This window comes from Mercenaria mercenaria, chromosome 19, assembly GCF_021730395.1.
Source record: "Mercenaria mercenaria strain notata chromosome 19, MADL_Memer_1, whole genome shotgun sequence".
Taxonomy (NCBI): domain Eukaryota; kingdom Metazoa; phylum Mollusca; class Bivalvia; order Venerida; family Veneridae; genus Mercenaria; species Mercenaria mercenaria.
In genome coordinates this window covers 23838313-23851307 of record NC_069379.1, presented here as the reverse complement: position 1 = coordinate 23851307, position 12995 = coordinate 23838313, and the positions used below count along the sequence as shown (strand labels likewise).

The 12995-nt window shown below is 36.6% G+C and overlaps 1 protein-coding gene across 1 annotated transcript in view; it reads left to right on the top strand.

Moving 5' to 3' along the window:
• LOC123541778 (CTD small phosphatase-like protein 2) overlaps positions 1 to 12995 on the top strand; it is a 127929-nt gene that overhangs the window by 47847 nt on the left and 67087 nt on the right. The window contains exons 5-6 of the mRNA XM_053531233.1: positions 417 to 489; positions 12549 to 12666. Of these exons, the coding sequence (XP_053387208.1) occupies positions 417 to 489; positions 12549 to 12666 (191 nt within the window). The remainder of the gene's footprint in view (positions 1 to 416; positions 490 to 12548; positions 12667 to 12995) is intronic.

Sequence of the window (12995 nt, the reverse complement as noted above, 5' to 3'; positions counted from 1 at the left end):
TTCATTCACTTGTTTTATTGACTTTTCAAAGTTTACATTTTTTAAGTTGTATTACGCTTTCGGTAAAAATTGAGGCCTATTAGGGTAGTCTCCCTTACCGCTTTGTGAAAAGGAGGATTGTTATTAGCTTAATTTGGGAAACCCTGGGTTCTTTGTGGATTTACTCAGCTGGCGGGGTTATAGTCCTTCACTCAGTAAAAAATACCTAAAAGTGTATAAAAGTTTGTTTGCATATTTCAAAAAATACTTCACTTAGAGTCATAAAACCATGTACAGTGACAGAAGGGGGAGTGGGGTTCACCTGTGCCCTGTAGACACACATCTAGGTTCAGATGGTTTCAATTATTCCACATTAAAACATTCTTTAAAAAATTTATTCTTATGAAATGCTTGAAGGACTCTGTGCTTTTTTTCAGCATGTACAGACGAGTGTCTAAACAATAACAGTCAGCATACAGACAGTGAAGACTCTGATGGACATTTTTTTAAGTGTCTAAAATTTAATATTTCAGACAAGAAAAATTTTGTCTCCCCCTTTAGGTGGTTGGAAAAGCAAAGCTATGTTTTTGTGACTTTGGTCTGAAATGTGAATTGCAATCAGAGGTGCAAGTTGGGGGGAATTTTTTGTCCCGTTGTTTCTTTTCCCAAAAGTTGTGCACCTAAATTTCTCTTTGGGATTTCACTAGTAGGCCCAGATTTATGGTTCTTAATAATTAAAAAAAAAACCAACAAAGTGCTTTAAATTTTGTGTCGCAGTCTATAGTCTTTAAAAAATTTCACCAAAAATATGAAACCGTTACAGTGCGTAGTGGGGGGCATCTGTGCCCCTATGGACACACATTAATCAAAAAAAAGTCTTAAATATTTTGACTGAGTGTGTTTTTGTGTTCGTATTGATAAAATTGTGTAGGTCATTTAAATATGAAAGTGCCCAGCAACAGCATTAAAAAGGGTAAAGCTGTTTTTTGTCAGAATTTTATGGGTTAAGTAAAAATTTGTTATGACTGTATTGAATTGGTTATACTGATTTGGATATCAATCCCCTTCCCTGTGGGAACTTTGTATTGTGGGGCAATATTTGTCCGTTTTTTAAATTTACTTGGTAACAATGTATATGCACCCTTTATAAGGATACAGCATTTTTGAAAGTATACGGGGTATTATTTTTCAGTCAAAGAGAACCTTCCCAGTCTCACGATGCTTGTGCACCTGTACTTCATTCGTTGCTAGGGAAACACCTGTAGACATTGAAAATAAAAACCCTATACAATTTGGGAAAACCGTGTGTTTGGATTTGTGAGCCTGTTTTTTCCACTATGAGAGGAGGGGAAAATTGCGAAGAAAGTTAGGGGGAGGTAAAATGGAGGTGAACATTTGACCGTAAATTTTCCCTTTTGTTTTTGCTTGCTTTTACAAAAGTCATAGAGCTTTTTGTGATACCCCCCCCCTGAATTGCTTCCTAGTGCCCCTTTAAACCCTTTCCACATAAACAAAGCCAAAGTAACCTTTTTAAATAACACTGATAAGTGATAATCAAAAATTGGGTTATGGCTGAAAAGGGCATGATGTCTTATTGAACAGAGGTGTTGGCATTTTTTTGTGATTACACATATTTTTTAAAAAATGTCATTTTTTTAATATTTTCTGAAAGTTTAAATTTTTTTTTGTAATATAAAGTTTTTAGAAATTTTAAAATTCTCTTTCATGATAAAAAAATTTTATTTAGTTTCTCTTTGGTTTCGAAGATAAAAGTGTTAAAAAGTAAGGGAATTTTTTTTAGGCAAAAAATCCGTTTTGGAGTACTTTCACATTGAATTAATACAATTTCTTTTTTGTGTTTAAAAGTTTGATTTTAGTTAATAGATTATCTTCCGAATCGGAATCGATAAAGTATTTTATAAAAAAAAAACCCTCAAAGAATAACACTACAAAAAAAAGGGGGATCTTTTTAAAATTTTGAAAGTGCAAAAAAGACCCCGAGATCGAGACTCTAACCGACTACAGTTTCTTGTGTAAAAAATTAAAAATTTTTTTGGGAAAATACTACAAATTTTTGATGATCAAACGCGGTACTCACGGGTGACTTCCGCTGCAATTAAAATCTTGGGGTGTAAAAAAATATTAAACCCGGGCCCTTCGTTTTGATTACATTCCCTTATGAAAGGCCATAAATTCCAACCACCGTTACTAAATTTTTGTTTGGGGAAATTGCAATATCCACTGCCCTTCATGACCTAAAAATTTTAAAAAAATACTTAGATTTTTAAGGGTTTTGTTATTTTTGAACGGGGGAAAGCCCGCAAACCCGGCCGTTGCAGCATTTTTTCTAGAAATTTTCCATGAGTGCGTGTGAATGTGGGAAAAAAAACCCGGTGTCTTTCTTTGAAAAGTACTCGATAAATTTAATTGATACAGTTTTGTACGTAAATAGATGACGAAACCCCATATTTTGAGTTAAAAACATGGGAAAAAGGAAAGAACGAAAATAAAGCAATTGATTATGAGACAAGGGAAAAAACAATTCTGTTTCAAATGGCCGTTAATCGGTATAATAATTTTTTATCGGGTAATGTAGAACGGGCAAAACGTTTCTGTTTGTAATCGTGTACGGTGATAAAAGTACGAGTGGGGGGGTTAAAAAATTTCAGCAAGATCGTATTTCAGTTATTACCTGTTACAGCTGAATGAAACTTAATATATGCCTTATCTATAATATTATCAAATAAATGATGTAGGTTCCGTAACTGTTATTTTCATTTTGATGATCTTATTTCAATTTCATACATTGCTTTGATAATAGCCATTTTAGCTCAACTTTTCAAAGTAAAGGGAGAGCTATCCTCAACGTGGCGTCTGCATCCATACCATGTTTTGATGCTCTTTATCTGTAAAAATTGATGGATTTTTCTTCAAATTAAAAACTTATTTCCTTTAATCATTCCGTTATAGCAAAGGGCTAAACTCTTGCTCCAAAATTTGATTAATTTTTCCCCCGTTTATGCCCCCTTGAAGAAGGGGGTGTATTGTTTTGCGTGTTTGAGTGGTCGGTCTGTCGGCCGTATGTTTATCAATCCGTTTCCGGATGATAACTCAAAAACGCTTTCCTAGGATCATGAAAGTTGTAGGGGGGTTTGTCATACCTTTTTTTTGAGTTGGGTCAAAGGTTAACGGTTTTCGGGTATAGCTCAAGAATGCTTTGGGTTTGGACTGAAAATTGATGGGAGGTTGGTCATGACCAGAAATGACCCCTATTGATTTTGAGGTTAGTAGATCAAAGGTTTTGTCACAGTGACCGTAACCCGTTAAATGGTTTTTTTGGTGATAAATCAAGAACGCTTGGGCCCGGATCATGAAAGTTGATGGGGAAATTGGTCATAACAAGCAGAGACCCCCCATTGATTTTGAGGTCAGTAATCAAAGGTCCAGGTACAGTGCCCCGGAAAAATTAAAACAGTTTCAGAAGCTTGGCTAGGATCACGGAAGTTGACAGGAAGTTTCATGACCCGCAATGACCCCAATTGTTTGAGTCGTAGGCAAAGGTCAATGTCACGTGGCCTGAAAAAAGTTAAATGGTTTCCCGATGATAACTTAAGAACGCTAAGCCTTGGGGATAAGTTGCGTTTTAGGGGGATGGTATGCCCCGCGATAAACCCCGTATTATTTTTTAGGTAGGTAAGGCGGGCTTTTTTTCCTTATTAACAGGCCCGTTAAACCCCTTCCAGTCAAAAATACATTTTTTCCCAACTTGGCAGGGAAATTTTCCAAATGCAAGGTAAAATTTCCCAAAAACTGCCAAAAGATGGTTAAGTTTTGTTTACTTTTAAAATTTCCAGAGGGGAAATGTTTGTTGGCATTTATTTTTTAGTCGGTAAAGGTGAAAAGCCTTTTGACGATCCTTTTATCCAACGTTCTCTAAAAAAAAAGGACCAAATAACCAGTGAAAGGGGGTAGTTCCATTTGATTTTTCAAACTTCAAACAGTTCACTCTGAATAAGTTAAGTTGTGTCAAATTCCCCTTTTTTGACCGTATACAAAAGTAATCTGTCTATTTTGACTTGTAAATTTTGCAATTTCGAATGTAACTATTAAGCATAAATGTGCTTTTAAGAATTGCGAGGGGGTTTCAAAGCTTGGGTAACATCCCGCGAAAGACAAAAATAGTTCCAGCAGGGCTCCCGATAAGATGCGTTTAGCGTAAATTGTATTGAAATATGCAAATACGTGTCTATAATTTTTAAGTGATAAAAACGGAATAAAATTACAGAAACCACACAATGCTTTTTGCTACCTGTCACAAAGTGACAAGGTGAGCTTTTTTTGATCGCCCCTGTGTCTGTCGGGGCCCCGTGGTGCGTGCGTGCGTCAGTCCCTAAACTTTTGTTGTGACGGGTTAGGGTCACATTTTTCATGGGGTCTTTATGAAAATTTGGGCGAAAGTTTACCTTTTATGATACTAGGGCAAGTTTGAAATGGGCACGGCCCTCAAAAAAATAGGTCAGGGGTTTAAAATAGAAAACCTTGTGCCCCTTAGGGCCCTTATTTCACAAGTTTTATGGAAAATTTGGGCGAACGTTCACCGTGGATGTATCAGGTCAAGTTCGAAACGGGTCACGTGCCATCAAAAAATAGGTCAGTAGGTAAAATAATAGAAAAAACCCTTTTGACCTCTCAAAGGGCCATATTTTTATGGATCTTAGAAAGTTGGTTGAAAAGTTCATCTTGGATAAATTTGGTCAAGTTTTGAAACGGGTCACGTGCGGTCAAAAAAACTAGGTCGCGGTCTAAAAATAGAAAAACCTTGTGACCTCTCAGGGCCATATATTTCATGAGATTTCATGAAAATTGGTCGAATGTTCACCTTGTGATTCAGGCAAATTCGAAAAAGGGTCAGTGCCTTCAAAACTGGTAGTAGGTCAAAAATAGAAAAAACCTTGTGACCTCTCTAGAGGCCCTTTTTTCATGGGATCTGTTGAATGTTGGTCTGAATGTTCATCTTGATGTATCTAGGGCAAATTCGAAGTGGGGCACTGCCGTCAAAAACTAGGTCGTAGGTTTAAATAATAGAAAAAACCTTGTGACTCTCTAAAGGCCTTTTTTCATGGGATCTGTAGAAGTTGGGCTGAAAATTTATCTTGGATATCTAGGTAAGTTCGAAAAGGGTAAGTGCGGTCAAAAACTAGGGCAGGGTTAAAATGAAAAACCTTTTGACTCTTAGAGGCCCAAAATTTCATGAGATCTTCATGAAAATTATCGAAAAGTTCAATTGATGATTTTCTAGGTAAGTTTGAAATGGGTCACGTGCCATCAAAAACTGGTCATAGGGAAAAAAAAGAAAAACCTTGTGACCTCTTAAAGGCCTATTTTTCATGGGATCTGTATGAAAGTTTGGTTGATGTTCTTTGATGATTCTAGGTCAAGTTCGAAGTGGGTCCGTGCGTCAAAACTGGTCGTAGGTCAAAAAAATAGAAAAAAAATTGTGATCTTAAAGGCCAATTTTTTGGGGTCTATTGAAAGTGGGTTTAAAAGTTCATTTGATGATATCTAGGTCAAGTTCGAAACAGGGTCATGTTCGGTCAAAAAAAAGGTCTAGGTTAAAAAAAGAAAAACCTTGGACCCCCTCTAGAGGCCATATTGTGAATGGATCTCCATAAAAAATTTGGGCAGAATGTTCTTTGATGAATCTAGGTCAAATTCGAAAAAGGGTACGTGGCACAAAAAGTGGCTAGGTAAAAAAATGAAAAAAGTTTGTGACCTTCTAGAGGCCTATTTTTCTGGGATCTGTATGAAAGTTGGTTGAATGTTTATCTGATGATATATAGGTCAAGTTTGAAACTGGGGCAATGCGATCAAAAACTGGTCAGTAGGTCTTGAAATAGAAAAACTTGTGACCTCTCTAGAGGCCATCCCCCTTGAATGGTTTCATGAAAATTGGTCAGAATGTTTCCTTGATGTATCTAGGTCAAGTTTGAAATGGGTCACATGCCATAAAAAAATAGGTCAGTGGTCAAAAATAAAAAAACCCTTGTGACATCTTGAGGCCATACTTTTTTGGGATTGTTGAAAGTTGGTCTGAAATTTTATCTTGATGATATCTAGGTCGGTTTTTAAAAATGGGTCAACTGCGGTCAAAAAACTAGGTCGTAGGTCTAAAATTGAAAAAACTTTTTACCTCTTAGAGGCCCCTATTTTTCAAAGGATCTTCTGAAAATTGATCTGAATGTTACCTTTATGATATCAGGTAAGTTTCGAAAATGGGTCACGTGCGGTCAAAAACTAGGCCCGTAGGTTAAAAAAAGAAAAAAAACCTTTTTTGACCCCCTAGGGCATATTTTTCATGAGATCTTCTGAAAAATTTGTGAGAATGTTCACCTTGTATCTAGGTAAGTTCAAACAGGGTCCGTCCCTTTTAAAACAGGCAATAGGTCAAATAATAGAAAAACCTTTGACCTCTCTGAGCCTATTTTTAAAAGGTCTTCTGAAAAAATTTGGGCAGAATGTTTATCTGATAATTCTAGGTCAGGTTCAAAAAGGGTACATGAGCTCAAAAAAAAGGTCCTATGTCAAATTTAGAAAAAACGAGTCATACTCAAAAAGGGCATGTGGGAAGAGGTTTAGCGATTTTGGGGCCCTCATGGTCCTCTTGTTTAAAAAAAAAACTGAATGTCTGGATGGTTAGGTAACATAGCCCTCAGCCTTAATTCTCCCCCAAATTTAACGTAAAAAAATGCTGTATGTTCTATAAACTTTGCGTGGGTTGAATTTTGCCGTCGAAACGGTTTAAATTTTCGAAGAGAGCTTTATGGTTTTACCCCACCAAACATGTTTTAGGGGGGTATATAGGAGTCAGTTTTGTCGCGTCCCGTCCTGTCCCGTCCCGTCGCGTCGCGAAATCTATTATCTCAGTTATTACCAAATGGATTTGATTCAAACTTAAAATACATGTTCCACCTTATCACCCACATCATGTGCCACAAGGTGCATAACTCTTGACACCAAGTTTTCATGAATTATGTCCCCTTTTACTTAGAATTTAAGGTTAATTTTGTTGTATTTTCACTATATCTCAGTTATTACTAAATGGATTTGATTCAAACTTAAAATTGATGTTCCACCTCATCACCCACATCATATGACATAAGGTGCATAACTCTGACACCATTTTTTTTATGAATTATGCCCCTTTTTGCTTAGAATTTAAGGTTGATTTTGATGTATTTTCACTTTATCTCAGTTACTACTGAATGGATTTGATTCAAACTTGAAATAGATGTTCCACCTCATCACCCACATCATGTGACACAAGGTGCATAACTCTGACACGAAGTTTTCATGAATTATGTCCCCTTTTACTTAGAATTTAAGGTTAATTTTGTTGTATTTTCACTATATCTCAGTTATTACTAAATGGATTTGATTCAAACTTAAAATAGTTGTTCCACCTCATCACCCTGATGATGTGACATAAGGTGCTTAACTCTGACATAAATTTTTTATGAATTATGTCCCCTTTTACTTTAAATTTAAGGTTGATTTTGATGTATTTTCACTATATCTCAATTATTACAAAATGGATTTGATTCAAACTTAAAATAGATGTTCCACCTCATCACCCACATCATGTGACACAAGGTGCATAACTCTGACACCAATTTTTCATGAATTATGCCCCTTTTTAATTTTGATGTATTTTCACTATATCTCAATTACTACTGAATGGATTTGATTCAGACTTAAAATAGATGTTCCACCTCATCACCCACATCATGTTACACAAGGTGCATAACTCTGACACTATTTTTTTATGAATTGTGTCCCCTTTTACCTAGAATTTAAGGTTAATTTTGATGTATTTTCACTATATCTCATTCTGATTGGCTTAGAGCCAAAGGGAAGTAACCTTTTTTTAACCTTTGTACTGAGTTTCTTCCCCTTAAATTCCAGGAATTAGTCTATTTTTAGAAATCCTATTTTTAGATTTTCAATATTTTAGGTATTTTTCTAACTTTTTTTATTATAAGTCCTATATAAAAAGTAAAAACATTTTTCCGAGGTTAAACATGGGTCGGTAAGACACTTTTTTGTATTCACTTTTAGTGTATCTCTAATATTAGAGTTTTTAATAAAATTTACATTTATTACTATACTAGTTTTTAAATAACAGTTTTACTTTTTGGTTGGAACCCCCCCAGGATGAAGTACCCCAAAAATTTATTTTTAAGTTTTCCTTTGGGTTTGCCATTTTCTGTGAAAAAGCCCCTTTTTGGTTGGGGGTTGATTTTAACCTTCGGGGGCATTTCTAGTTTTTTTAGTTACTACTGATATTAAAAAATGTTTTTAAATTTTCTTATTTTTCGAGAAAAAAAAACCAATGGGCCCGAAACTTTTAAATTTGGGATTTACTTGAAAGTTTTTGAAATAAAAAGGGTGACCCCGTCTATGTTTGGCGAAACAAAAACAATTTTTTTATGAAAAAGATTTAAAAAAAGAGAAATTTAAACCCGTAAAACTTAAATTTGTCAGTTTACCCCAATTGCGCTAAATGTCCGTATCACCCAAAATTTTTTAAAAATAAAATTTTTTAAAACTGGGGGAAAAGTTTTAATCGTTTTCCGGATTTTTAATATTTTGGGTAAAATATGGGAGCTGTGTTATAAAAATTTTAAAAAAAAAACTAAAAACAAACTGAAAGGGTTTAGACTTTTACTGTCAGTACTTTCAATCATTAGCCGATCGGGGCCATTCAGGTCTTTGTTTTGTTCCCAAAATTACCCCAAGCGGTCCCACAAAACCCGTGTGAAACTTTAAAAAGGGTCAAACCCGTTATTTTCCTGGCCTGGTTTTTAGTCGGGTTTTTTCAGGGGAGAAAAATTTTAAATTAAATTCCCCCCCAGGGACATATTGTTTTTCCCCTGTCCCGTCCGTCGCCCGTCCTTCACCCCTTTTTTCCCGGGGCAGTAACTGGAAACCTTTTGCCCTAAAACCCTTTCCCAAACTTCATAGGGGGTTTTTGTGGGGCTGTTTGGGTAGACGACCCCTTTTTGTTTTGGGGTTTTCACTCCATGAAAGGTTAAGGTACAGGGGCCTGAACATTAAAAAAACCAAATTTCCGATCAATAACTAGAGAACATTTGGGACCCGGGAATGTTGAAAACTTCATAGGATGATTGGTCATGAAGAGTAGATAAACCCCTATTGATTTTGGGGTCACTCCGTCAAAGGTAAAGTCACGGGGGCCTGAAACACTAAAAACCCCTTTTTCCAATCAAAAACCTAGAGAACCCCCTGCCCAGGGTTTTGAAACTTGATAGGGTTTTTTCCCTCATAAAGAGTAGATGCCCCTTTTTGGATTAGGGGGATCACTCCGTCAAAGGTCAAGGTCAAAAGGGGCCCCTGAACATTGAAAACCATTTTGATCAAAAAATAGAAAACCCCTTGCCCAAAGGAATGTTTAAAAAATTTCATAGGATGATTGTACTTTGCAAAGTAGAGGGCCCCCTACGATTTTGGGCACTCCTTTTAAAGGTAAAGGTCACAGGGGCCTGAACATTTGAAAACTTTTCCCGGTCGAAAACTTGAAAACCCCATTTGGCCCCAGAATGTTAAAAATTAAAATGGGATGATTGGTCTTTGCAGAGTAGTAAACCCCAAACGATTTTGGGGTCACTCTTTTAAAAGGGTCAAGGCCCCACGGGGGCCCGAAATTAAAAAACCTTTTTCCAGTCAGTAACTAGAAAAACCACTTGACACAGAATGATAAATTTTGGTAGGATGATTGTTAGGGCAGAGTAGATAAACCCAAACGATTTTGGGGGAAAACTCGGGTTTAAAAGGTAAAAGGCCCAACAGGGGCCTAAACCCATGGAAAAAACCTTTTCCCAATCAATAACTTGAAAACCCTCTCAAACCCAAAAAATGTTAAAAACTTCAAAAGTAAATTGTTCATGCAGAGTAAATGCCCCTTATTTTTTTTGGGGGTTTCACCCCTTTTTAAAGGGGCCCAAAGGGTCACAGGGGCCTAAAACATTGATAACCATTTCCCGGATAAAAAACTTGAAAAACCACTTGCCCCAAAGAATGTTGAAAAAAAAATTGGAAATGATTAAACAGCAGAGTAGATGACCCCTTTTGGGTTTTTGGGGGGTCAGTCAAAAAAGGGCAAGGTCACAGGGGCCCCTGTTCATATAAAATCTTTTTTTTGGGAAATAATTTTGAAAACCCACTTCCCCCCTAACCAAATTTTTAAAAACTTAATAGGAGGGGGGGGAAATCCCAGGTAGTGACCCCTATTATTTTGAGGTCCCCTGATAAAAAAAGGGGGGGTTTTAAAAAAGGACCCCTTAAAACAGGGGACTTGGGAACTACTGGGCCACGGTTTTTGAAATTTAGCGGGATGACTGGACATGCCAAGTGGGATGTCCCCTAAGGGAAGCCAACCATCAGTGTCTCTTTGCTTTTTCTCCTGACCCCTATTGACTTCTTCCCTATGGGACTTTGCTTTGGGGGGGGCCCCAATGCCGTTTTTATAGCCTTTTATTCGGCTATATTCCCTATGCCAGAAAGTTTTGTATTTTTCCCAAAATGAGGGGAAAAATTTCCCCAAATCTACATTCTGAAAAAAAATTGTAAAAAATTTGGGCCCAAAATTATGGAAAATTTTTTGTAAAAGGAAAGTATGGTAAAGAGGTTCTACAAGGGTGAAACAAGTCAGGGTTTTCCCGGACGCGGGTTTTTCCCTGCGTCCTTGATGCGTTTTTACTGCGGTAAAACCCGTTTTTTCAGTGCCTCTGCACCCAAAGGGGACCCGAAAAAATTGGTCAGGGAAAACTCCTATGCACTGAAGCCTCCTTTGTGAAAAAAATTAAACCCTTTTTAAAAATGGGGGGGCCGGGGTTTTTTTAAACCCCCCCCCCCCGGCCCGGGACCCCCCCTCCCCCCAAAAAAAAAAAGTTGGAAAAAGGGGCCCCCATTTTTTAAAAGTATAAAAAAAAAAAAAATTTTCCCCCCCCCCCCCCCCCCCAACTTCCCCAAAAAAAGGTTTTGTTCCCGATGTTCGCCATTTTATTTAAGGGAAACTCTCTCCGCAAAACTGTCACCGCTAAAATCTAAGATTGCCTTTTCTTTCCTTTTAAAAAGATCGAAGGGTTTTTATTTTTTTTTCAAAAAAAAATTTAAAATTTCTAAAAATTTTAGAAGTATTTTGATAAAAGAAATAAAATCAAATCACAAAAATTATGTCAAATTAAAGGGATCGAGTATTATTTTTTAAGGGAGATAAAACTGTAAACCCAACAAAATTTGGGCACGAGGTGACACTTTAAATTCCCGGGGTAATTATGGCTATTTGATGGGAACAAAGATTTAATCACACCTTTTTTTATCGGTCTGAAATTGAGAAGTCAGGTCTTTTTAAAAGATAATTTTCTGAAATTTTTAAAATCATTGCTATCTAAATTAAAAAAGATACAAGTTCATTCGGTTTTAGGGAAAAATTTTTTATAGAAAATAGGGCCATTTTCAAGATCGTAATTTGGGCCCCCCAAAAATTTTAGGCCCTTTAAAATTAGCAGCCCATGGGAGCCCTAAACCCCAAAATTTAAAAAACCCGGGGGAAAAAACCCGGGCGGGGTGAAAGAGAAAGTTTTAAGGCATTCCTTACTATATTCCTTTTGGGATAAATTTTTTCCCAATTTGGAACTTTATGTGCCAAAATCCCCAAATTTTTGGGGGGTATAGGTTTATGTTCCCAATTTTGCTAGAAAAAAAACCCTGCATTTTAAACCTTTTCCAGATGCATGAGCCTAGGACCCAGGGAAAACTTTACAGGAATGTTGTTTCTTGACCAGCTATGACCCATTGATTTTGGGGTCAATAGGTCAAAGGGGTAAAGGGGTACTTTTGCCCCGGCAGTAAAAACTTTTGTGTACAGTGCCCAAAAAAAAATTTCTTTTCCTTGTGCAGTTACTAATGCTTTAAAGGGGGGATCATTTCATGTTCTAGAAGGGCTTTTGTTTACTTAAAAATTTTTTTAAAAGGGCCCTGCTCCAGCCCTCCCTTTTAAACCCTTTAAAATTGAAAATAAAAAAGAAATAAAAAATCATGACTTTGAAATATAAAAATTAATGCGTGGCGCGTGGGCGTAAATTTGTTACCTTTTGGGTTATCATGGGTTGCATACACACAATAGAATTTGAATAGCTGCGGAGCAGGGCTTTGAAGTTTTTATGCACTTTCACTCTATGTTATTATGAAATGGACTTGATTCAAACTTAAAATAGTCTTTTCAGATCATTAAACATAATTATCATATAAACACAAGGGCCATAACCTTGGCACCAATATTTTAGGGTTTACGCCTCCCTTTTTTACTTGGGAATGTTTTTTTTTACTTTGATGCTTTTTCCCCAAATATTTGTTATCATGAAAAGATTTGACCCAAAATTTGAAAAAATTGTTTAATTACCCATATTTTTCTACTGAAGGGCCCTAACCCCCGCATCAGTATTTTGTGAATTATCCCCCTTTTTACAAAAATTTTGATTTTTTTTTGTTTACAGATATGCATTTATAAAGAGCCTGCCACCATTAACTGACGAACTTAGAGCTCGAGTCCCAGCATTACCACTGAAAACTAGAAGTTCACCAGAATTTTCATTAGTTCTAGATTTGGTAAGTTCCATTACTTTTAAACATTCCTGCTTATAGGTGATATTATATAGTTTGGTTTCTTTCTTGGTCTGATCAAGTTGTATTTTGTAGCGCACCGGAGCATTTGAGGGACCACCAGAGTGTTAAATATGAGTACGGTGAATGCTGACAAAGGTTTAGCCAAAGTTTTACTCTTTACGTAATACTTTCTTGTCGAGGCCCCCTTGCGGGGGAAACGAAGAATGTTTCCAAATGGCTGTTCGGTGTATGTGTGTGGTTTTTCCGTCCGGATTTGTTTGTTTCCCGGGCCGTAACCCTTTTACTTTTCATGGAGCAATCTCGTTTATATT